Here is a 27,907-nt window from a genome sequence, read left to right on the forward strand (position 1 = left end):
GTGAGTAATAGACAGCACCGTAGAGATGGTGAGTAATAGACAGCACCGTAGAGATGGTGAGTAATAGACAGCACCGTAGAGATGGTGAGTAATAGACAGCACCGTAGAGATGGTGAGTAATAGACAGCACCGTAGAGATGGTGAGTAATAGACAGCACTGTAGAGATGGTGAATAACAGACAGCACTGTAGAGATGGTGAGTAATAGATGTATCTGATTGGTGACAAAACCAAAGGCTGCAAGATACAGAATCAAGATCCTTCAGTGTAAAGCTTGAGGCTTGCACATAAACCAGGGATGCAAACTGGTGAGGGCCCAAAAAAGGTGACACTTTTTTTGGCACTGGAACACACACAAAAAATCCCTTCTTGGGGTAAATGCAGGTTAACTAATAAAACAATAAGGAATATGATCTACATGATCAGTCTGTGTGTAAAATAAAAAGTGGTTCATGTGAACCTAACTCACAGCTAGAAAAATGTAAAGAAAGCAATCCAATGTTATTTGTTGCCTAGACTTTACTGCAAATGACACTCAAATCTTGAGAAAAAAACAATACACTAATATTGCTGTTAGCCATGACAGCCTTTATAATAGAATGCTTGTGACCACACACACATCTAAATATTGCACTTGAGAGAAAAACATCTTAAGTAGAAATAGAAGGAAAACATACATTCTATTTTTGCTCTATTATAGTGGCCACTATAGTCGACATCGATCAAGCGTAAGGATACAGGTGTGCAAAAATAACATTCACTGAGTAAAATAAATGTACTAATCCCCTCTCACTCACAAGTGTTACTGTCAAGTTCAACACAACAAAAGCAATATCTTTGGGCTACACTGCACATTATTACATTGTACACTTTCTGCCTGTGGACATCTGTTCTACAATGTGCCAGCAGAGCATGATACCCTTTGTTGGCATAATTGATCTCTTTCAGGCAGAGAGTACACCTGGCATACCCCTTTTTATCCACTGTGTTGAGAAAGAGGGAAAGTCTGTGGTGTTTCTTTCACCTCTACACTTGATTGCTGAATGCACTTGTTTAACAAGCAACGCCTCATTTTCACGTTATTCTCTCATTAACCACATACTGTAGAGGGAAAACATTAGTTCACAGTAGTTAGTTTGTTAGCTAGTTAACATTTCACACATATTTCCAGGGTCCTGTAAGCAACTAACGCGTTATAACTTGAACGGCAACGAGTCGTATACCAGTTAATACAATAGCGAATTGGTTAGGTTACTAACGTTAAGGTTTGTTCATCTGATGTTGTAACGTTAGCTTTCTGACTTTATTAGCCATCTAATTGTCACGCCATAAACTCAATTATTTGATCAGTTAAGTCGGCTAATGCTGCTTAACATTTCTCTGGCAAGCTAACGGAGAAATCCATCCAGCTAACAAGACACTTTAACCATTCTAACTACTTGTTCCACCACACTTCCTCCCTCACCTCAAACTTTCCAAATTACAGTTATTTTTCAGTTACAGCTCATGAAGTACGCTTCATCACCGTATCACCCCCGTCTTCGTGGTCATGCTTCTCACCTACCTATCGTCCAGGGGACGCGCTGCTGGAACTGGCAAACTGCCTTTCCACTCTTTCGCCCAACGGTGACTAGTTTGCATCCCTGATAAACAGTATCACCACAGTCCAATACAGACAGAAAAGCACAATGAATCAACTCCTTTCTGGCGGCAAAGGAAAAACAAGCTTTGTGCCGGTAATAAACCCCAATAAGCAGCTTGAATATCCTGATACGTTTCTCTACATGGGTGGTGATGCTCAACTTCTCATCCACCCAAACTCACAGATATTTCTACACTTTAACTTGCTCTATAGTGCCATACCATGCATTTTGTTATAGAGGCATTCAGAACACGCTTCAAATCATACAGATTCTGTTGAAAGATGTTAAAATCTGTTTGAGTTTTTTCAAAAACCAAAGTCAAATTGCTGCCACTTGAATAGAGAAGTGTCATCCACATAAAACTGCACATCAGCTGTCTCAATTTGTCTCCCAATGTTGTTGATCTAGATCAGGGTTTCCCAAACTAGGTCCTGGGGCCCTCCTGGGTGCACGTTTTAGTTTTTGCTCTAGCGCTACACAGCTTATTCAAATAACCAACGCATCACCAAGCTTGGAGTATTTGAATCAGCTGTGTAGTGCTAGAGAAAATACCAAAACCAAGTTTGGGAAACCCTGGTATAGATAATAAACAGCAGGGTGTCCGACTGACTGCACAATCATATGCCTTAGCACACTGGGTTTGATATGACAGGTAGTTCACCACTTGCACTTCTAGAGGCCTTAAAAGCTTCAAAGCTTGCAGTGACTACAGGGCAAAACAGTCAAGGACATGGCAAATACTAAACCATTAAAGGTTTGAGGCTTGCTGCCACTCCAATCTGTCCCATATACACATTTAATTGTTGGGGATCTACTACAGTAACACATCAGTTAAACTGGTACAGCAATCTCACTCACGGGTGCAACAAATGGAACCTCTTACAAGGCACACCTCAAAATATGTTTTCGAGACAGAAACAACAATACCATGCACCCACTAGTGGTCAAAAACTTTTCTTGCACTCAAAATACGGTAGGGTACTATATTCTGTGGGGTGAAATTACTTTACTGTTTGAAATACAGTACTTCTTTAAAGTGAGGTACTGTTAAACCAACCATTGGAATGCATGGTATCATTTACCAGTTACGCCTGAAAATCACCCGGAGTGCATTGTGATTTATGGCAACTTATTGTAAATAATATGGTACGTTGCTGTTGTTTTTACAGTATAATACAATAAAACTAACACAGGTAATATATATATGTATTTTTTTTAACTAGGCAAGTCAGTTAAGAACAAATTCTTATTTACAACAACGGCCTACCCTGGCCTAACCAGGACGACGCTGGGCCAATTGTGTGCCTTTGTGATTGGACTCCCAATCACAGCCAGATGTGATACAGCCTGGATTCGAACCAGGGACTGTAGTGACGCCTCTTGCACTGAGATGCAGTGCCTTAGACCGGTTAGTCTTTTGAACTGTCTGGCCTAGAAACAAGCCGTTTTCTCTGTGCAAACAAGCCATTGCAAATGTAAACAGTCACAAATCTGCATTCAGTTCATTTACTATGGCACCCTGAGGCTGGGGTACAGCAAAGCCTAATCATTACAACAATTACTATTTGGGTGATTTAAAAAAATATATTTATAAAAAAACTGAAATAGTCTGCATCTCACCCGACAGCATGAGATTGGCGTTTGAAACAGAACATTTTAATCTACAGTAATCATAAACTATTACTGTAAAGAAACATAGCATGTTAGAGTAATTTTTATTGGAGGCTTCCAAGTACAGTTAATAACAGTAATTTCTGCATTTTACCAATAATGCAGTGCAATCTACAGCATTCATTCTGTAAAACACATTCAATGTATTTTACTGTGCATTTACTGTGCATTTACTGTGTTTTTACTGAAGTCTCACAGTGTACAACAACTAAAATTAATGAATGTATGAGGAGTACGTGTGAGGTGGAGTCTCTACTACATGCCTCGCCCAGAGCAAATGCAGCACTGAGGACAGAAGGATGGTCAACATCGCCATGGTGATAGTCCCCTAAGAGAAAGAGTAAAACCACTTTTTTTTACCATACTGTAAAGATATGTACAGTAGAAATCAGATAGTAGAAAATGTCTGTACCATTTCCACAGATAGTAGAAATCAGACAAAGAACAAGTAACAGAAATACTGCCATAATCACCTCACTGAGTAATTCAGTGTAGATGAGTAGAGGACCTAACTGTTAGAGAATAAATCCCAGTAGATTCTGTAGGTTCTGTTCAGATGGAGAGGTAATAGTTATGTCGTTTGAACAGTCCTCCAGACCCAGTATTCCTCACACACATAAAATATTAATCACCTAGAAAGAAACCACAGTCTCCTACCATCAGTAACAAGATGCTGTCTATGCAGTGAAGAGTTGAGTTCTTGTCTCCAACACCATTTTCATACTAGATTTAAAGGCCCAGTGCAGTCAAAAACAGGATTTCCCTGTGTGTTATATACATTTCTATACTATGAGGTTGGATTAATACTCTGAAATTGTGAAAACGATGATAAAGCCCTTTTAGTGTAAGAGCTCCTTGAAAAGACCGCCTGAAATGTTAGCCTGTTTTGGTGGGATGGAGTTTTGGCCTGCCTGGTGAAAGAGTTCCAAATCTCTCTGCCAATAACAGCTCGTTTTCTCCTATCCACTCAGACCACTCCCAGACAGTCCTATCAAAATTCTACCACTTTAATTGAAAACAGTAAGGTACTTAATTTTTACCCAGAAGTGATAGACAATGGTGAAGTATGATCTGGTATAATGGCTGTTGTCAGGAGTTTCATAAACAGTTGTGCATGCTATGCTGTCCCTTCTCTGGTACGGTTGCAACATGGTGAATTTTTTTCATAAACATGCAATATTTACATAACACCTATACACTACACATCCACCGAGTTAAGGCTGACTATATTACTGATACTGTCTGATACCCAGTCTGAAATAATCCCCTTGCCTTAGGCACTTCATGATGGACCATTGACAAGGGGCCTTTTCAGATCTGAAAGAACTGGGTTGGTGCAAGTCTGTTGTTTATTAGGTATGACCAAATTATTGACACATACACCTATCCAAAGTTCAGATCTACAGGGGGCCATTTCAAAGAGTAAAGATGGAAGAAGATGTCATTATTTTGCAGAGGCACCCACAGCCAATTCTCACTACTTAGTATTGGTTGCCATCTTGTGGTAGTATCAGGTACTGCATGGTAATGTCCTTGGGATTACGCCAGTCATGGTTACATATCTGATTCTGAATACACCGGTGACATCACGTCATTATGTTTGAATGAGAAGCAGATGCTTTTTATGTGCGGTTTGGGCACAGTAAATGGATTAGTGACCATCGCTGGTAGATTCCTGCCTTCTATCGTTCCTCCTAACCCTCTGGATGAGCACGGACTGTGGTTAGTAGGACCATGAAGATGTGCCTGAAATATGTAGAATACTTATCATTTTATGTAACTGGGTGAATCCCTAAGGTTTTCAATACATGTCCAAGCTGATGCATTAATCAAACATGCATTTCTCAAGAATGAGAAGTGTTATACACCATGTACAAAACATTAAGAACACCTTCCTAATATTTAGTTACAAACCCTCACCACCTCCCCCTCACAAGGCTGCTGGCCAATGTTGACACACGGGAAACTGTTGAGTGTGGAAAAACCCAGCAGCTGTGCAGTTCAAAGGCACTTAAACATTTTGTTTTTCCCCATTCACACCCAAGGGCACATATACACAATCCATGTCTCAAGGCTTAAAAACCATTCTTTAACCCGTCTCCTCTCCATCTAGTGACATCAATAAGGGATCATAGTTTTCACCTGGATTCACCTGGTCAATTTATGTCATGGAAAGAGATGGTGTCCTTAATGTTTTGTACACACAGTGTATATAGCTGCTCTGTCTGTATTCTGCTGAAACTGTACAGTAGACAAGAAACAAATGTGAACAACTATTCTAATTTCAAACAGGAAAGGCAAAAATGTAAAAGGCAAACATTTATTCCATATCATTCTTTTTACAGAACCAAAAGGAGAGTGAATCATCTGACTTTCAATCAAATTCAGAACATCTTCAATGTCTCCATAGTATGTGCACGCGTTGCATTCAGTACGAGAGAGGTTCTTAAATATGAGAAGAAAAAAAAATATTAAAGGCCAAACATCCTAGTTTAATTAAAAAAGGAGAAACATATACAGTGCCCTCCATTATTGGGATATTGCAGTATTTTTCTTATTTTGGATCTATACTCCAGAAGTTTGGATTTGAAATCAAACAATGACAGGTTAAATTTGCAGACTGGAAGCTTTAATTTGAGGGTATATCCATCCATATCAGGTGACCTGTTTAGAAATTTCAGCACTTTTGTAAATAGTCCTCCCATTTTAGGGCACCAAAAGTTTAGTATTTGGTCCCATATTCCTAGCACGTAATGATAACACCAAGCTTATGACTCCACAGCAGGGCTGCCCAACCCTCTTCCTGGAGATCCTGTGGGTTTTCAGTCCAACCCTAATTTAACACACCTGATTCTACTAATTAGCTGCTCAACAACACCTTAACCAGCTGAATCAGATATGCTAAATTAGGGTTGGACTGAAAATCTTGGGTTGGGCAGCCCTGCTCTACAGACTTTTTGGATGCATTTGCTGTTTTGTTTGTTTCAAATTATTTTGTACCCAATAGAAATTAATGGTAAATAATGTATTGTATCATTTTGGAGTCACTTCTTTTGTAAATTAAAATGTGTTTCTACCATGATTACGAATAGTCCTGAATGAATCGTGAATAATAATTAGTGAACGTTAGACGCACAAATGTTAAGTTTGTAGAGTCACAAACTTGGTGTAATCATTGCATGCTAGGAATACGGGGCCAAATACTAAACTTTTCAATACACAAGTGAATTTGTCCCAATATTTTTGGTGCCCTAAAATGTGGGAGACTATGTACAAAAAGTGCTGTAGTTTATAAACTGTTGACCTGATATGGATGAAAATACCCTCAAATGAAAGCTGGCCGTATGCACTTTAACCCCAGAGTCATTGCATCATTTCAAATAAAACGTTCTGGACTACCGAGCCAAAAGAACTGTATATAATCCAGAAACAAACTTCAGTATTGAGAAAGTAATTTTACAAATTCACATTTAGACATGACAGTTTTCCCTTTCATAGATATATAGTAACATTGGAAAAGACAAGGTGAGGAAACAGACCTGCAGTCAAACATGCAGGGATGTCATAGAACCCCCTTACCCCAAACTAGCTAACTCATGGCCCCAATCCCAAATGGACCCCTAGATTCTATGCACTTATGGAGATCTGAGAGGATATGACATGTGTAAGCAATAGGATAATACAAATACCTTTCCATTTGATCTACTATGGGGAAGTTTCTCCATATTGCTTCAATCAATCAAATGTGCTACGATCTCCACAAGTGCATAGGGCATGGTGTTCAGGGGTCATTTTGTGATTGGGCCTATTCCCCCCTCCTAACCCCCTTTCCCAAACCCTAACCCTTGACAAAGGTTAGACTAGAGAACCGATACATGAGGCGATACTAGCCAACTCATACCATCTCTGAGCACCAAAGAGAGTAGAAACCCAACACCCCCCCTCGTCTACAGACTTTAAGAAACACTCTCCAATTCCAACTCCAAATCGACCTGTGAACCTTCAAGTATTTCCACCTGGGACTGCTCTCCGGCTACCCCTCCGTTTTACATCAACTTATTTTAGGTTTACAACAAAGCTATGGTATAGGTGCACTCAGATTCAGTCTATACATACAAAAATATTGATAGCAATAGTAGTAATCATTATCATAATAATTCTCCATAATTTCCATTCTAATTTACATACTGTGACGTCGTCGACCATTTAAATACAGTGACCTCACAGTTCCCCACCCCCTGAGTGAATTTTCAAGTTTAAACCCCTGTAGCTACCTAAAATGCAAACAAGAAATTAAGTTCTGTTTTTTAAATAACATTACCAATCAAGAATTACCACAATAATCATCATCGTAATAGTAACTACATTTCTCCTGGTAGACTTGTGTTTGGATGTGGACTGATGCTTTGTATTTACAAGCTTGCTGTTTAACAATGTGCCTCTCCTCTCATCCCGTCAGTCAATGTAGACAGCTTCAACCCTAAAACACAAATAGGACAATTAGGGGACTGAAGAGCTAGTCTGACAACGCACGACAGACAGGAAATCTGTGATAAAGGCAAACTGTAGAATGATTTACCAAATACAGCCATCTTCACTGGCAGGAACAGTGCTGATATATACACTTGCTTAAAGGACAAAACAGACCGTGCTGTCAAACAGTTTTAAAGCAGCAGGTGGCCGTCCTGTCGCCTCCAACTACAGAACATCAGCAGTATTTTTCTGTTAATTTCACTATTTAACATGTTGAAGCGCCACAGCTAGTCGACACCAGCAGGTGATCTACTGCACACATCCGACATTGGTTATTGCGTCTTGCCCTTAAGTGGGACAGAGGGACAGGGGACAGAGGGACAGAGTGACAGTGGGACAGAGGGACAGTGGGACAGAGGGACAGTGGGACAGAGGGACAGAGGGACAGTGGGACAGTGGGACAGAGGGACAGGGGACAGAGGGACAGAGGGACAGAGGGACAGAGGGACGTGGGACAGTGGGACAGTGGGACAGTGGGACAGAGGGACAGAGGGACAGAGGGACAGGGGACAGAGGGACAGGGGGACAGGGGGACAGGGGGACAGGGGGACAGAGGGACAGGGGACAGAGGGACAGGGGGACAGGGGGACACTCACCTCATTCCCCAGTCAGGTCTCAGGATGCAGCCAAACAGCTGCGACACTTATACAGCCTCTGGTCGTGGGTCCGAATGTGGTTCTTCACATTCCTCATCCTGAAGAATGTCTTATTGCACAGCTACAACACAGAGCCACAATATATATACACATACAGTTGAAGTCAGAATTTTACATACACTTAGGATGGAGTCATTAAAACTCGTTTTTCAACCACTCAAATATCTTTTTAGCAAACTATAGTTTTGGCAAGTCAGTTAGGACATCTACTTTGTGCATGACACAAGTCATTTTTTCAACAGTTGTTTACAGACAGATTATTTCACTTATAATTCACTGTATCACAATTCCAGTGGGTCAGAAGTTTACATACACTAAGTTGACTGTGCCTTTAAACAGCTTAGAAAATTCCAGAAAATTATGTCATGGCTTCAGAAGATTCTGATAGGCTGTACAAACAATAGAACGCAAGTATAAACACCATGGGACCACGCAGCCGTCATACCGCTCAGGAAGGCGACGCGTTCTGTCTCCTAGAGATGAACGTACGTTGTTGAGAAAAGTGCAAATCAATCCCAGAACATCAGCAAAGGACCTTTTGAAGATGCTGGAGGAAACCGGTACAAAAGTATTTATATCCACAGTAAAATGAGTCCTATATCGACATAACCTGAAAGGCCGCTCAGCTAGGAAGAAGCCACTGCTCCAAAACCACCATAAAAAAGACAGACTATGATTTGCAACTGCACATGGGGACAAAGATCATACTTTTTGGAGAAATGTCCTCCAGTCTGATGAAACAAAAATAGAACTATTTGGCCATAATGACCATTGTTATGTGTGGAGGAAAAAGGGGGAAGCTTGCAAGCCGAAGAACACCATCCCAACCATGAAGCACAGGGGTGGCAGCATCATGTTGTGGGGTGCTTTGCTGCAGGAGGGAATGGTGCAATTCACAAAACAGATGGCATTATGAGGAAGAAAAATTATGTGGATATATCGAAACCAAAATTTCAAGACATCAGTCAGGAAGTTAAAGCTTAGTCGCAAATGGGTCTTCCAACTGGACAATGACCCCAAGCACACTTCCAAAGTTGGGGCAAAATGGACAACAAAGTCAAGGTATTGGAGTGGCCATGAAAAAGCACTGACCTTAATCCTAGGAGGCCTACAAACCTGACTCAGTTACACCACCTCTGTCAGGAGGAATGGGCCAAAATTCACCCAACTTATTGTGGGAAGCTTGTGGAAGTCTACCCGAAACGTTTGACCCAAGTTCAACAATTTATGGGCAATGCTACCAAATACTAATTGAGTGTATGTAAACTTCTGACCAACTGGGAATGTGATGAAATAAATCACTCTACTATTATTCTGACATTTCATATTCTTAGAATAAAGTGGTGATCCTAACTGACCTAAGACAGGGAATTTTTACTAGGATTAAATGTCAGGAATTGTGAAAAACTGAGTTTAAATGTATTTGGCTAAGGTGTATGTAAACTTACGACTTCAACTGTATATATACACACACACACACACACACACACACACACACACACACACATCAGTAAAACACTGAACAAACATACATACACACAGCTACAACACACACAGAGGGAGACTAACAGTGTTCAAAGGCTGTAACAGTTTCAGTACGTACAGGGCAGGGCCAGTGCTTGCCCTCGATGTGCCTGATGCGGTGCATGATGAGGGCGTTACAGTCCTTACAGGATGCCCGGCACTGCAGGCAGACGTGGGATGACTTGTCCTTGGGGGCCTGACTGCGAGGACCCCGCAGCTGCTTTAGCCTCGCCCGGCGGATCGAATCCAACAGGGCAGGGCCTCGGCTAGGCAGGGGCTTAGCTGGCTTCTGCAGACAAAGAGGGAGAAACGGAATCAAATCGATTCCATTTTGTTAGATAACATTCAGGAACACGTATTTCTAAAGATGCTCCAATGCTGTCTTTTTTTCTACCCAGTTACATGGTCATGACCCCAGTTCCATGGTCATGACCCCAGTTCCATGGTCATGACCCCAGTTCCATGGTCATGACACCAGGTCATGACACTAGTTACATGGTCATGACCCCAGTTACATGGTCATGACACCAGGTCATGACCCCAGTTACATGGTCATGACCCCAGTTACATGGTCATGACCCCAGTTACATGGTCATGACCCCAGTTACATGGTCAAGACACCTGGTCATGACACTAGTTACATGGTCATGACCCCAGTTACATGGTCATGATCCCAGTTACATGGTCATGACCCCAGTTCCATGGTCATGACCCCAGTTCCATGGTCATGACCCCAGTTCCATGGTCATGACCCCAGTTCCATGGTCATGACCCCAGTTCCATGGTCATGACCCCAGTTACATGGTCATGACCCCAGTTACATGGTCATGACCCCAGTTACATGGTCAAGACACCAGGTCATGACACCAGTTCCATGGTTGAGACACCAGGTCATGACACCAGTTCCATGTTCAAGACACCAGTTCCATGGTCAAGACACCAGGTCATGACACCAGTTCCATGGTCAAGACACCAGTTCCATGGTCAAGACACCAGTTCCATGGTCAAGACACCAGGTCAAGACACCAGTTCCATGGTCAAGACACCAGTTCCATGGTCAAGACCCCAGGTCATGACCCCAGTTCCATGGTCATGACCCCAGTTCCATGGTCATGACCCCAGTTCCATGGTCATGACCCCAGTTCCATGGTCATGACCCCAGTTCCATGGTCAAGACACCTGGTCATGACACCAGTTCCATGGTCAAGACACCAGTTCCATGGTCGAGACACCAGGTCATGACACCAGTTCCATGGTTGAGACACCAGGTCATGACACCAGTTCCATGGTCAAGACACCAGTTCCATGGTCAAGACACCAGTTCCATGGTCAAGACACCAGGTCATGACACCAGTTCCATGGTCAAGACACCAGTTCCATGGTCAAGACACCAGTTCCATGGTCAAGACACCAGTTCCATGGTCAAGACACCAGGTCATGACACCAGTTCCATGGTCAAGACACCAGTTCCATGGTCAAGACACCAGTTCCATGGTCAAGACACCAGTTCCATGGTCAAGACACCATGTCAAGACACCAGTTCCATGGTCAAGACACCAGTTCCATGGTCAAGACACCAGTTCCATGGTCAAGACACCAGTTACATGGTCAAGACACCAGTTACATGGTCAAGACACCAGTTCCATGGTCAAGACACCAGGTCATGACACCAGTTCCATGGTCAAGACACCAGTTCCATGGTCAAGACACCAGTTCCATGGTCAAGACACCAGGTCCATGGTCAAGACACCAGGTCCATGGTCAAGACACCAGTTCCATGGTCGAGACACCAGGTCAAGACACCAGTTCCATGGTCAAGACACCAGGTCATGACACCAGTTCCATGGTCAAGACACCAGGTCATGACACCAGTTCCATGGTCAAGACACCAGGTCATGACACCAGTTCCATGGTCAAGACACCAGGTCATGACACCAGGTCCATGGTCAAGACACCAGGTCCATGGTCAAGACACCAGGTCCATGGTCAAGACACCAGGTCATGACACCAGTTCCATGGTCAAGACACCAGTTACATGGTCAAGACACCAGGTCATGACCCCAGTTCCATGGTCATGACACCAGTTCCATGGTCAAGACACCAGGTCCATGGTCAAGACACCAGGTCCATGGTCAAGACACCAGGTCCATGGTCAAGATACCAGTTCCATGGTCAAGATACCAGTTCCATGGTCAAGATACCAGTTCCATGGTCATGACCCCAGTTACATGGTCATGACCCCAGTTACATGGTCAAGACACCAGGTCATGACACCAGTTCCATGGTCAAGACACCAGTTCCATGGTCATGACACCAGGTCATGACACCAGTTACATGGTCGAGACACCAGGTCATGACACCAGGTTATGACACCAGTTACATGGTCGAGACACCAGGTCATGACACCAGTTCCATGGTTGAGACACCAGGTCATGACACCAGTTACATGGTCAAGACACCAGTTCCATGGTCAAGACACCAGGTCAAGACACCAGTTCCATGGTCAAGACACCAGTTCCATGGTCAAGACACCAGTTCCATGGTCAAGACACCAGGTCATGAAACCAGTTCCATGGTCAAGACACCAGTTCCATGGTCAAGACACCAGTTCCATGGTCAAGACACCAGTTCCATGGTCAAGACACCAGGTCAAGACACCAGGTCAAGACACCAGTTCCATGGTCAAGACACCAGGTCCATGGTCAAGACACCAGGTCATGACACCAGTTCCATGGTCATGACCCAGGGTTATGACCCCAGTTACATGGTCATGACACCAGTTCCATGGTCAAGACACCAGTTCCATGGTCAAGACACCAGGTCCATGGTCAAGACACCAGGTCCATGGTCAAGACACCAGGTCCATGGTCAAGACACCAGGTCCATGGTCAAGACACCAGGTCCATGGTCAAGACACCAGGTCATGACACCAGTTCCATGGTAAAGACACCAGTTCCATGGTCAAGACACCAGTTCCATGGTAATGACACCAGTTCCATGGTCATGACACCAGTTCCATGGTCGAGACACCAGGTCATGACACCAGTTACATGATCGAGACACCAGGTCATGACACCAGTTCCATGGTTGAGACACCAGGTCATGACACCAGTTCCATGGTCAAGACACCAGGTCAAGACACCAGTTCCACGGTCAAGACACCAGTTCCATGGTCAAGACACCAGTTCCATGGTCAAGACACCAGTTCCATGGTCAAGACACCAGGTCATGACACCAGTTCCATGGTCAAGACACCAGTTACATGGTCAAGACACCAGGTCATGACCCCAGTTCCATGGTCATGACACCAGTTCCATGGTCAAGACACCAGGTCCATGGTCAAGACACCAGGTCCATGGTCAAGACACCAGGTCCATGGTCAAGACACCAGGTCCATGGTCAAGATACCAGTTCCATGGTCAAGATACCAGTTCCATGGTCAAGATACCAGTTCCATGGTCATGACCCCAGTTACATGGTCATGACCCCAGTTACATGGTCAAGACACCAGGTCATGACACCAGTTCCATGGTCAAGACACCAGTTCCATGGTCAAGACACCAGTTCCATGGTCAAGACACCAGTTCCATTTTCAAGACCCCAGGCCATGACCCCAGTTCCATGGTCATGACACCAGTTCCATGGTCATGACACCAGGTCATGACACCAGTTCCATGGTCGAGACACCAGGTCATGACACCAGGTTATGACACCAGTTACATGGTCGAGACACCAGGTCATGACACCAGTTCCATGGTTGAGACACCAGGTCATGACACCAGTTACATGGTCAAGACACCAGTTCCATGGTCAAGACACCAGGTCAAGACACCAGTTCCATGGTCAAGACACCAGTTCCATGGTCAAGACACCAGTTCCATGGTCAAGACACCAGGTCATGACACCAGTTCCATGGTCAAGACACCAGTTCCATGGTCAAGACACCAGTTCCATGGTCAAGACACCAGGTCAAGACACCAGGTCAAGACACCAGTTCCATGGTCAAGACACCAGTTCCATGGTCAAGACACCAGGTCATGACACCAGTTCCATGGTCATGACCCAGGGTTATGACCCCAGTTACATGGTCATGACACCAGTTCCATGGTCAAGACACCAGTTCCATGGTCAAGACACCAGGTCCATGGTCAAGACACCAGGTCCATGGTCAAGACACCAGGTCCATGGTCAAGACACCAGGTCCATGGTCAAGACACCAGGTCCATGGTCAAGACACCAGGTCCATGGTCAAGATACCAGTTCCATGGTCAAGACACCAGTTCCATGGTCAAGACACCAGTTCCATGGTCAAGACACCAGGTCCATGGTCAAGACACCAGGTCCATGGTCAAGACACCAGGTCATGACCCCAGTTACATGGTCATGACCCCAGTTACATGGTCAAGACACCAGGTCATGACACCAGTTCCATGGTCAAGACACCAGTTCCATGGTAATGACACCAGTTCCATGGTCATGACACCAGTTCCATGGTCATGACACCAGGTCATGACACCAGTTCCATGGTTGAGACACCAGGTCATGACACCAGTTCCATGGTCAAGACACCAGGTCATGACACCAGTTCCATGGTCAAGACACCAGTTCCATGGTCAAGACACCAGTTCCATGGTCAAGACACCAGTTCCATGGTCAAGACACCAGGTCAAGACACCAGTTCCATGGTCAAGACACCAGTTCCATGGTCAAGACACCAGTTCCATGGTCAAGACACCAGGTCATGACACCAGTTACATGGTCAAGACACCAGGTCATGACGCCAGTTACATGGTCAAGACACCAGTTACATGGTCAAGACACCAGTTACATGGTCAAGACACCAGGTCACGACACCAGGTCATGACACCAGTTACATGGTCAAGACACCAGGTCATGACACCAATTACATGGTCATGACACCAGGTCATGACACCAGTTACATGGTCAGGACACCAGGTCATGACACCAGTTCCATGGTCAAGACACCAGGTCATGACACCAGTTCCATGGTCAAGACACCAGTTCCATGGTCAAGACACCAGTTCCATGGTCAAGACACCAGTTCCATGGTCAAGACACCAGGTCCATGGTCAAGACACCAGGTCCATGGTCAAGACACCAGGTCCATGGTCAAGACACCAGTTCCATGGTCAAGACACCAGTTCCATGGTCAAGACACCAGGTCGAGACACCAGGTCATGACACCAGTTCCATGGTCAAGACACCAGTTCCATGGTCAAGACACCAGTTCCATGGTCAAGACACCAGTTCCATGGTCAAGACACCAGGTCCATGGTCAAGACACCAGGTCCATGGTCAAGACACCAGGTCCATGGTCAAGACACCAGGTCCATGGTCAAGACACCAGGTCCATGGTCAAGACACCAGGTCAAGACACCAGTTCCATGGTCGAGACACCAGGTCATGACACCAGTTCCATGGTCAAGACACCAGGTCATGACACCAGTTCCATGGTCAAGACACCAGGTCATGACACCAGTTCCATGGTCAAGACACCAGGTCATGACACCAGTTCCATGGTCAAGACACCAGGTCATGACACCAGTTCCATGGTCAAGACACCAGGTCATGACACCAGTTACATGGTCAAGACACCAGGTCATGACACCAGTTACATGGTCAAGACACCAGGTCAAGACACCAGTTCCATGGTCAAGACACCAGTTCCATGGTCAAGACACCAGTTCCATGGTCAAGACACCAGTTCCATGGTCAAGACACCAGGTCATGACCCCAGTTCCATGGTCATGACACCAGTTCCATGGTCATGACCCAGGGTTATGACCCCAGTTACATGGTCATGACACCAGTTCCATGGTCAAGACACCAGTTCCATGGTCAAGACACCAGTTCCATGGTCAAGACACCAGTTCCATGGTCAAGACACCAGGTCATGACCCCAGTTACATGGTCATGACCCCAGTTACATTGTCAAGACACCAGGTCATGACACCAGTTCCATGGTCAAGACACCAGTTCCATGGTCAAGACACCAGTTCCATTTTCAAGACCCCAGGTCATGACCCCAGTTCCATGGTCATGACCTCAGTTCCATGATCATGACCCCAGTTCCATGGTCATGACACCAGTTCCATGGTCGAGACACCAGTTCCATGGTCGAGACACCAGGTCCATGGTCAAGACACCAGGTCATGACCCCAGTTACATGGTCATGACCCCAGTTACATGGTCAAGACACCAGGTCATGACACCAGTTCCATGGTCAAGACACCAGTTCCATGGTCAAGACACCAGTTCCATGGTAATGACACCAGTTCCATGGTCATGACACCAGTTCCATGGTCATGACACCAGGTCATGACACCAGTTCCATGGTTGAGACACCAGGTCATGACACCAGTTCCATGGTCAAGACACCAGGTCATGACACCAGTTCCATGGTCAAGACACCAGTTCCATGGTCAAGACACCAGGTCAAGACACCAGTTCCATGGTCAAGACACCAGGTCAAGACACCAGTTCCATGGTCAAGACACCAGTTCCATGGTCAAGACACCAGTTCCATGGTCAAGACACCAGGTCATGACACCAGTTACATGGTCAAGACACCAGGTCATGACGCCAGTTACATGGTCAAGACACCAGTTACATGGTCAAGACACCAGTTACATGGTCAAGACACCAGGTCACGACACCAGGTCATGACACCAGTTACATGGTCAAGACACCAGGTCATGACACCAATTACATGGTCATGACACCAGGTCATGACACCAGTTACATGGTCAGGACACCAGGTCATGACACCAGTTCCATGGTCAAGACACCAGGTCATGACACCAGTTCCATGGTCAAGACACCAGTTCCATGGTCAAGACACCAGTTCCATGGTCAAGACACCAGGTCCATGGTCAAGATACCAGGTCCATGGTCAAGACACCAGTTCCATGGTCAAGACACCAGTTCCATGGTCAAGACACCAGGTCAAGACACCAGTTCCATGGTCGAGACACCAGGTCATGACACCAGTTCCATGGTCAAGACACCAGTTCCATGGTCAAGACACCAGTTCCATGGTCGAGACACCAGGTCATGACACCAGTTCCATGGTCAAGACACCAGTTCCATGGTCAAGACACCAGTTCCATGGTCAAGACACCAGGTCCATGGTCAAGACACCAGGTCCATGGTCAAGACACCAGGTCCATGGTCAAGACACCAGGTCCATGGTCAAGACACCAGTTCCATGGTCAAGACACCAGGTCAAGACACCAGTTCCATGGTCGAGACACCAGGTCATGACACCAGTTCCATGGTCAAGACACCAGGTCATGACACCAGTTCCATGGTCAAGACACCAGGTCATGACACCAGTTCCATGGTCAAGACACCAGGTCATGACACCAGTTCCATGGTCAAGACACCAGGTCATGACACCAGTTCCATGGTCAAGACACCAGGTCATGACACCAGTTACATGGTCAAGACACCAGGTCATGACACCAGTTACATGGTCAAGACACCAGGTCAAGACACCAGTTCCATGGTCAAGACACCAGTTCCATGGTCAAGACACCAGTTCCATGGTCAAGACACCAGTTCCATGGTCAAGACACCAGGTCATGACCCCAGTTCCATGGTCATGACACCAGTTCCATGGTCATGACCCAGGGTTATGACCCCAGTTACATGGTCATGACACCAGTTCCATGGTCAAGACACCAGTTCCATGGTCAAGACACCAGTTCCATGGTCAAGACACCAGTTCCATGGTCAAGACACCAGTTCCATGGTCAAGACACCAGGTCATCCATGGTCATGACCCCAGTTACATGGTCAAGACACCAGGTCATGACACCAGTTCCATGGTCAAGACACCAGTTCCATGGTCAAGACACCAGTTCCATTTTGGTCATGACCCCAGTTCCATGGTCATGACCTCAGTTCCATGATCATGACCCCAGTTCCATGGTCATGACACCAGTTCCATGGTCGAGACACCAGGTCATGACACCAGTTACATGGTCGAGACACCAGGTCATGACACCAGTTACATGGTCGAGACACCAGGTCATGACACCAGTTCCATGGTCGAGACACCAGTTCCATGGTCAAGACACCAGGTCCATGGTCAAGACACCAGGTCATGACCCCAGTTACATGGTCATGACCCCAGTTACATGGTCAAGACACCAGGTCATGACACCAGTTCCATGGTCAAGACACCAGTTCCATGGTCAAGACACCAGTTCCATGGTAATGACACCAGTTCCATGGTCATGACACCAGTTCCATGGTCATGACACCAGGTCATGACACCAGTTCCATGGTTGAGACACCAGGTCATGACACCAGTTCCATGGTCAAGACACCAGGTCATGACACCAGTTCCATGGTCAAGACACCAGTTCCATGGTGGTCAAGACACCAGTTCCATGGTCAAGACACCAGGTCAAGACACCAGTTCCATGGTCAAGACACCAGTTCCATGGTCAAGACACCAGTTCCATGGTCAAGACACCAGGTCATGACACCAGTTACATGGTCAAGACACCAGGTCATGACGTCAGTTACATGGTCAAGACACCAGTTACATGGTCAAGACACCAGTTACATGGTCAAGACACCAGGTCACGACACCAGGTCATGACACCAGTTACATGGTCAAGACACCAGGTCATGACACCAATTACATGGTCATGACACCAGATCATCAGTTACATGGTCAGGACACCAGGTCATGACACCAGTTCCATGGTCAAGACACCAGGTCATGACACCAGTTCCATGGTCAAGACACCAGTTCCATGGTCAAGACACCAGTTCCATGGTCAAGACACCAGTTCCATGGTCAAGACACCAGGTCCATGGTCAAGACACCAGGTCCATGGTCAAGACACCAGGTCCATGGTCAAGACACCAGTTCCATGGTCAAGACACCAGTTCCATGGTCAAGACACCAGGTCAAGACACCAGTTCCATGGTCGAGACACCAGGTCATGACACCAGTTCCATGGTCAAGACACCAGTTCCATGGTCAAGACACCAGGTCATGACACCAGTTCCATGGTCAAGACACCAGGTCATGACACCAGTTCCATGGTCAAGACACCAGGTCATGACACCAGTTACATGGTCAAGACACCAGGTCATGACACCAGTTACATGGTCAAGACACCAGGTCAAGACACCAGTTCCATGGTCAAGACACCAGTTCCATGGTCAAGACACCAGTTCCATGGTCAAGACACCAGGTCATGACCCCAGTTCCATGGTCATGACACCAGTTCCATGGTCATGACCCAGGGTTATGACCCCAGTTACATGGTCATGACACCAGTTCCATGGTCAAGACACCAGTTCCATGGTCAAGACACCAGTTCCATGGTCAAGACACCAGTTCCATGGTCAAGACACCAGTTCCATGGTCAAGACACCAGTTCCATGGTCAAGACACCAGTTCCATGGTCAAGACACCAGGTCATGACCCCAGTTCCATGGTCATGACACCAGTTCCATGGTCATGACCCAGGGTTATGACCCCAGTTACATGGTCATGACACCAGTTCCATGGTCAAGACACCAGTTCCATGGTCAAGACACCAGTTCCATGGTCAAGACACCAGTTCCATGGTCAAGACACCAGTTCCATTTTCAAGACCCCAGGTCATGACCCCAGTTCCATGGTCATGACCTCAGTTCCATGATCATGACCCCAGTTCCATGGTCATGACACCAGTTCCATGGTCGAGACACCAGGTCATGACACCAGTTACATGGTCGAGACACCAGGTCATGACACCAGTTACATGGTCGAGACACCAGGTCATGACACCAGTTCCATGGTTGAGACACCAGGTCATGACACCAGTTCCATGGTCAAGACACCAGGTCATGACACCAGTTCCATGGTCAAGACACCAGGTCATGACACCAGTTCCATGGTCAAGACACCAGGTCATGACACCAGTTCCATGGTCAAGACACCAGGTCATGACACCAGTTCCATGGTCAAGACACCAGGTCAAGACACCAGTTCCACGGTCAAGACACCAGTTCCATGGTCAAGACACCAGTTCCATGGTCAAGACACCAGTTCCATGGTCAAGACACCAGTTCCATGGTCAAGACACCAGGTCAAGACACCAGGTCAAGACACCAGTTCCATGGTCAAGACACCAGTTCCATGGTCAAGACACCATGTCAAGACACCAGTTCCATGGTCAAGACACCAGTTCCATGGTCAAGACACCAGTTCCATGGTCAAGACACCAGTTCCATGGTCAAGACACCAGTTCCATGGTCAAGACACCAGGTCATGACGCCAGTTACATGGTCAAGACACCAGTTACATGGTCAAGACACCAGTTACATGGTCAAGACACCAGGTCACGACACCAGGTCATGACACCAGTTACATGGTCAAGACACCAGGTCATGATACCAATTACATGGTCATGACACCAGGTCATGACACCAGTTACATGGTCAGGACACCAGGTCATGACACCAGTTCCATGGTCAAGACACCAGGTCCATGGTCAAGATACCAGTTCCATGGTCAAGATACCAGTTCCATGGTCAAGACACCAGGTCATGACCCCAGTTACATGGTCATGACCCCAGTTACATGGTCAAGACACCAGGTCATGACACCAGTTCCATGGTCATGACACCAGTTCCATGGTCAAGACACTAGGTCATGACCCCAGTTACATGGTCATGGCACCAGTTCATGACACCAGTTACATGGTCATTACATATTTTAGCTTAATAATCTATGCATGTCAGCAGAGAGCAATCAACATGGAATGTTATCAAACTCAATTTACAATCTCCTAAAGAAGAATGTAATCTTATCTCAGATCAGACTTTTCTAATGTAATCTTAGAGAGTATTAAAGTGTCAACATTTTGCTCCAGTTAGTTCCCAAAGAAAAAGTATGGCTGATGAGTAGAACACCCTACCCCTTAGACAGGGTTGACATTGGTTCAGCCTGTTTAACACCTACTGGAATCCTCAGTCTGATGAATGGTGTTATGGAGAGATAACAGTTAACTTCACCCACCCCAGACCACCCCTCTACTCTACTCTCCACTGGAGGAAAGCAAGGCATCTCAATAGTTTCATCCTGGCTTTCTTTCCTTAATCTGTACTGGATGTGAAAGTCCTTCAGTACACCTATGCCATTTCTTTCATCCATCTTGTGTTTTCATGTCAGTGAGACAGAGATACGGTGAGGACTGAGGAGAGCAGCAGCACACTTTTTAAAATATTGAGACTCGCCCAAATCATAGGAGAATGCCCCCCTCCCACCCCCCCACAGTGTTTACCTTTGGTATGTCCCGTGCAACGCAAGCACCCTTTGACCCTGTGGCTCTATCCAGGTGGGGGGTTTGTGTTGGTGAGAGTTGACAGCCCTTGGTGGCCCCTGCCTCTGGATTGGACTTTGGCTTACACTCCTTTCTTCCCTCTCCTTCTTCACCCTGTGGAGAGTGGGGGGGCCTCCTCTGGCCCTCAGGACCCTGGCTGGGGCCCCCCCGGAACCAAATCGCTCTACCCTCGAGACCGACCGTGTTAGGCAGATATCCACACTCTCCTCCTCCCTCTTCACCCCCAACATGGGCCCTCCTGCCGGCCGGCAGAAGCTGAAGAGGAAGCCTGGGTCTAGGAGCTTGACAGGGGGCTTGATCTGCCTTTTGCCCAGCTCTGGGGAGGAGGACAGGGAGGGTGACTCGGGGAAGGACCCCGCCACAGGTAGAGGGTCTGCTGGTTCCTCCTTGATGACCCTGTACAGAGGATGGCTGTGGATGGGAGGAGGAACAGGATCAGGGCTGAGGATGCTGCTCATCTCCCTGCTGCTCATACCTCCAGGCCCTCTCTCCATGATCCTTCTCACTCCTTGGCTGCTCCCGGTCCTCATGCTCTCCTCTCTGGGCTTACGCTGGGCTCTCTCAGCCTCTTTCACGCCACTCCGCTTCAGCTTATCTTTGGCCATCGGACGCCCGCTGTTGTAGCGGAGTGCTCTGACAGTTTCTGTGGTAACCTTGTGCCTGAGGTGGGCCCTGGGAGGGGAGAGGTGTGGGTTTGGTCGTTGGCCAACTGAGGGGATGGATGGTGCTGAGATGGCATAGTCTGCAGGTTCGGGTTTGATCCTGACAGTAGAGATGTTCCTCTTGGGATTTGGAACTCTGGTGTTCCCAGAACGGGGTGGGAGGGGTGGAGTGGGGTGGCTGGCCTCAACACCCCTGACAGAGCGCCTGAGATCCCTCCCTCCGTAGACCAGCCTGGACACGGGCTGCAGCAGGTCTGGTAACGCAACTTTACTGCGCATGCTCCTGTCACTGGGCGGAAACCGCCGGGGCTGCCTGGGTTTCTTCAGTCTCTCCATGCTGATTGGATACTCAGGCTCAGTCTTTATGATCCTGCTCAGGAAGTGGGCTTTGGCAGGGGTACATAGGGGGAGTGACAGGGGCGGCCCCCCGAACGTAAGCCCCCCTGATGCCTGGAGGCGAGGTTTCCTCCTCTTGGTCAACGAATAGTTATTGACCTTCAACTTGCGGAGGCGTTTTTTCTGCCTCCAGCCAATCAGATCCTCTGGTCTGGGGAGGAGGGACGTCCTCTGTAACCCGAGCACGCTCATCAGGCGGTACTTCTCCAGCGCTCGGAAATGATCTTTCTCATCCTCGTCCCCCTCTTCCTCCTGCTTCACCCTCACTATGGGGGCCTCAGAGCCAGCCCTCTGTGTGGAGGAGCTGGAGGTGGAGGCAGTATGGGGGACAGGGTGAGGTTTTCGGCCCCGAGGAGGGCTCTCTGTCCTGGGAAGCAGTCTCTGAACTTCCTGGGCGGCCCCGGGAGTAGAGCGGAGAAGACGCGTGTGGGGCGAGGAGGAAGATTGGGTGTTTCGGGAGCGGGGGTTGGAGGATACGTTTTTGGAGGAGAAGAAGATATTTTACAAGACGGAGATTTGAAGTCCATGAGCTTCATCCTGCGGGTGGGGCTGAGGGGGAGACCGTTCTGCCCTAGGGGGAGGGGGCTGGGTCTGGGGGGCCGACGGGGTGACCGCCTGGTCAGGCTCTCCTCCCTCGACTCATTGGACTGATCCAGAATTTGTCTGAAGCCATCATCCACACCCCTTACCCTTCTACCCCCAGCCACCCTCTCCCTGCCCTCTCCAGTCAACCCCCTATTCTTCCTCCTGTTCCTCTGGTGGTGGTGGAGCTCCAGGGGAGATCCAGGGATCTGCGATGAGAAGCCCAGGGCAGGGTGCTCCATGGTGGGGTATTGGGCGGCGTGGTATCCCTGCTCCGTCTGTAGGGCAGAACAGGCCTCCACGGCAGGCCACATGCCCAGGTGACGGGCCATAGTGCTGACCTCTGGAAGGTCCTCCTCAGACACACACAGAATAGAGGAGTAGGAGAAGTCCAGCAGAGACATCAGGATAGACTCACTGAAACCTACAGGACAGGGAGAGAAGGTGGTTAGACAGGCAGACAGAGAGGAACAGCTAGAAAGAGAAAGGCATTGAGTGAGTGGGATAGAAAGGTTGTCTGGATGAGAGAGTAAGAGAAAAGGAGAAAGATGAAAGAAAGTGACAGTAAATCTCGGCACCACCATCAGTCCTAACCCACAGACAGTTCAATCTAGTAACAGGCTTAACTGAATGGACAACATAGGAATGCAATATGACATTTTATTAAATAGTTTGGGGAATGGCCTTGTCTGCAAGGGAAAATCCTCGGAGCAAGATCATATGAAGGCAGGTCGCCCTATGTGGGACTGCTGGCATCGAAACCCCCTCTCCCCTGCAGGGGGAAAGGAGTTCCAATGCCAAGGCCATAAGGTTATTGTAGCTGATGGGGAGGTGGATGGTTGTCAAACTGTTGCTGAAAAACAGCAAGTGAGAGGACATCGGTAAGTTGACATAAATACATCCCAAGATTTACACCCATTGGTTGAGAGAGAGGAAGGTATTAATTGTCAGAGTGAGCCCATAGGTTTAACAGCAAGCATGAGGAATGAGCATTATTCTGTTGTGCTAATAGGCCACAAGGTAAATAGCATTCTGCACATGGGAGAAGAGGAGAAGAAACAAGATGCTTTGCTGACGATGATGATACGTTTGTCATCATTCCCACTATGCCTGTAGAATAGGAAACAAAGTGACTTATGTTATGCTGACTGGATGAAGTTAAACGAACATTCAGACCAGCCTTACTGATTTAACTTCTGTAAATGACATATGTTGAGAAGACCAGAGGGGGGAAACAGTAGGAGGAGAAACCAAACATGAGGAAGTGAAAAAGTGGAAAAGATAGTGAGGTAGAAAGTGCTGTTAAGTTCCTTTTCAGAGCAGCAGCGGTCATATCCACGCCAAAACATGGGCATCCACAAAAAGGAGAGAGCAGAGTAGATGGAGGAAAACAGAGACAGATGGATAAAGAAATAACCCCATTCAGAAGTGTGTGTGTGTGTGCCAATGTTGTACCTGTGAGGTCGATGTCAGACCTGGAGCTAGGGGCGGAGTCCATCTCAGTGAATAATTCCTGAAAGTACTCGCTCACCGCTGCCAGCACCGCCTTGTGGGCGGAGTAAGAGCACCCGTCAGTCCTCAGAGTGATGTCACAGAACAGCCCCGCCTCCCGCTGGCTCCTCAGTTTACTCAGCATGTCACGGCTGTGTGACATCATCGTCTGAGAGAGACGCCTCTCACCCACACGCTTCTGTAGGAGAGAGAGCGAATTAACACGACCGAGTAGAACAGAGTCACCAATAACGTGAGAACGAGGGTGAGAAAGGAATTGAAGGAAAGAGAATGTGAGAGAAGGAAGTGTGAATGAGAGCAAACGTGAGTGGCAGAGAGATGGGGGAGAGAACGACATGGTGAAAACATCATTCAGTATCAGTGCCTTCACATCAAGATGCTCTATGGTGCCATCTCTTACCTTGGGTCTCTTGTTCCTCTGCTCCAGGCACGCTGGACATCCCCGGACAAAGTCTCGGATCTGGAAGTACATCCCTGAGGAAGAGTCAATCATGTACATTATTGCAATGATCATCATAACGGATTTTATATTAACGAAACAAACCATTTTACACAGGCAATGTTTTTGACCACCAAAAGGGTCATTGTTTTTTTTTAACCGCAAAACAAGATCAGTATTTATTCAATGTAGTTCGACATTATACAGCATCAATCTGACTTATGTTGCAATATAACACCTCTCTCGAACGCCTGCAGTTCACCTTCTCTTTTAGGTCTCTCTGATTGTAAAGAGCGACTTCCCTCTTTACAGAATAGATGAATACATCATCTCACCAGAGGATAGGTGGATAGAGAAGTTTGGAAACACTGGCCTATACTAAGCCTCGCAAGAACATTACAATAACCGTCTACAATGTGATGAGGTGTAATTATTTTGGCTGAAAAGCCACTTTCAGGAACATCCTAAGTGGTGTTAATCATTGTCCTGTGTAAAAAGGGTAGAGGAGTAGAAGTCCAGCAGAGACATCAGGATAGACTCACTGAAACCTACAGGACAGGGAGAGAGAAGGTGGTTAGACAGGCAGACAGAGAGGAACAGATAGAAAGAGAAAGTCATTGAGTGAGTGGGATAGAAAGGTTGTCTGGATGAGAGAGTGAGAGAAAAGGAGAAAGATGAAAGAAAGTGACAGTAAATCTCAGCACAACCATCAGTGCTAACCCACAGAGAGCTCAATCGAGTAGACTTAACTGGATGGGGGAATCGATAATAACCAACCATCCCACCCGACCAGACTCACCCTCCCACCAGTAGTTCTCGGCCACTGATCTGTACGTATCCTCCAGGGAGTGGTGGCACATGCCTGGCCGCCGCCGGTGGAAAGTGGCGATCGCCCCGAGTCGTCGGTCCTCGTCTAGCACCTCCCGGTAGTGGATGAAACCTCTCTCCAACTTCTTACGGTACAGCAGCCCATCAATCATGTCAAAGTTTGGTGAGCAATAAACGGACCCACGCCCCTGCAGAACACTGGGGGCGTCGGGCTCCCCCGCGGGCACCCGCACTTGGTCCAGTAGAGGTTTGGATGGAGAAAATGTGTCATCATTCACATAATGCATCTTATAGTTGCAGTCGCCGGCCATTTTAGACTGATGTTTTTAATCTGCTGTAGCCTACTTTTTACTTATTGAGTCAATACCTCTTCCTCTTCGCTGTATGACAGCAAAAATAAAAAGCTGTCACTTTTTTGCAGCAGGACTACAGCAGAGGGAGCCGACTGTGCGTCACGGCTGGAAGTTTCCTGACCCAAAGTTTTCAAGTAGACCTACATGAACTCCACGTGGATGCAGTTACAGGAGTGGATTGTGACCAATGATTACTCACGCGTCAGGAACACATAGGATGCAACGGAACTTTGAAATTAACCCATTTGCAACCTATTTAGATTATTTATGTTGTATTCCATTGTGTGGTTAAAACAGACCAAGTACTGAGACAGCGGCACAATTACCCACTAAAATCAATACGTAGCCTATCCAATAAGAGTCAGCAGCACACGACTATGTAAACTATTTGTTAGTTTAGGAGAAATGTCACCAGCATAGTTCAATGGAGTCAACATCTCTTTGGCGATTATACATACATTCCAGGGTCATGATCATAATCCGAGCAGAGTCCGGTGTCTGAGTCGATAGCCTATCCTACACGAATTGTGTAATCCAACAGACACTAAACATGTGCACTCCCTTGCCAAGTCCAAGAGGTCATTTGATGATGATGGAGTCAATAACAGTACACATGAACTGCCTATATTCCAGATGATTACGATGTAGGCTAGGTCTGGATAGATTAGCCTGTTTCACAGGAAAATTGTGTTTGAAAAATAATGCTTTTTTGTTTTTATTTATCCCAAATTCAGCCACTGTGCCCATAATCAAAATATTGGCTAATTACGATCGCACCCACCCAACAAATTAGGAGGAACATCGCGCCAATCCCAGGCATTAACACAAGTGATAGGCTACAATGTAAACACCTACTGATCTTCCTAATTCACATCACCGGGCGCGACACTGTATCACTGAAGTGCCAACAAGCCAAATCAACAGATGTAGCCAATGCATCCCTCTTTTTCTGCTTGCAATTGTCGGCTGGCCTCTGTAGCTAAATGACGACGACTCACTGCCCCCCTGGTGTAACTTGTGATTTCTTTCGCTAACTCGGAAGCAACATGATGATGCAGCGATCTGTCCAGCATCGCGAGTTGAACGACCGCGTGAAGCGAGGTATCTCGTCGATCACCACGAATATAAAAAATGTCTAAATAATGTCTCCAAAAACAACACAAGACTCGCATCTGTGGTATCCGACTCATTCCATATCTCTTCTCTTTACGCAAAACCAGTCAGACGATCAAATAATCATATATATTTTTTAACTCGTAACCTTCTGTTGGTTACTACATGACAACCTAACTCGTTCTAACACTCGCAGCATCTCTCCCTCAATGCCTATTAGTAGACCCTTTAAAGAGCCCCAACCATAGACAATGCGATTGGCCATTGGAACTGCCAGTCAGATTGAGTTTTTTCATGCATCAAGATAGGTTGTTGACGGCAGTTTTGCCTCGCTTGGTGTGATTTTTACAAGTATCAATTCCGCTACTTCTCATATATCACCCAATACCTCTCTCGGGGATTCACATATTCTTAGATAATTCTCCTCATGCATTCAGACCAATAAATGTGATCAGATAACAAAATGTTCAGGTATTCATCTGCTATGGGCTATAAATAACATAAATGCACTTCACCCACAAAGTTTATTAATGTGAATGCATTATATGCAGTAGTTTAGATACTGTATGTGCCCCAAAACTGGAAGGCAGGAGTAGCAGTATTTCATTTCATTTTGTATCA

The 27,907-nt window shown here is 46.7% G+C and overlaps 2 protein-coding genes across 2 annotated transcripts; both read right to left on the bottom strand.

The window, feature by feature from the left end:
• Nucleotides 1-5,619: 5,619 nt before the first annotated feature.
• LOC135547432 (uncharacterized) lies at nt 5,620-22,749 on the bottom strand. The gene is made up of 4 exons (XM_064976450.1): nt 21,342-22,749; nt 10,106-10,315; nt 8,443-8,563; nt 5,620-7,793 (listed from the first exon to the last, which is right to left on the bottom strand). Exons 1-2 carry the CDS (start codon nt 22,649-22,651, stop codon nt 10,249-10,251), a joined length of 1,377 nt encoding a protein of 458 aa, XP_064832522.1. The 5' UTR covers nt 22,652-22,749; the 3' UTR covers nt 5,620-7,793; nt 8,443-8,563; nt 10,106-10,248.
• Nucleotides 22,726-27,478, bottom strand: LOC135547431 (zinc finger and BTB domain-containing protein 9-like). Its single transcript, XM_064976449.1, has 4 exons — nt 25,792-27,478; nt 24,954-25,027; nt 24,497-24,731; nt 22,726-23,465 (listed from the first exon to the last, which is right to left on the bottom strand). The coding sequence occupies exons 1-4, from the start codon at nt 26,129-26,131 to the stop codon at nt 22,726-22,728; spliced, it is 1,389 nt and encodes a 462-aa protein (XP_064832521.1). The 5' UTR covers nt 26,132-27,478.
• Nucleotides 27,479-27,907: the final 429 nt, after the last annotated feature.

The sequence above is a fragment of the Oncorhynchus masou genome, chromosome 10 (genome assembly GCF_036934945.1).
Source record: "Oncorhynchus masou masou isolate Uvic2021 chromosome 10, UVic_Omas_1.1, whole genome shotgun sequence".
NCBI lineage: Eukaryota > Metazoa > Chordata > Actinopteri > Salmoniformes > Salmonidae > Oncorhynchus > Oncorhynchus masou.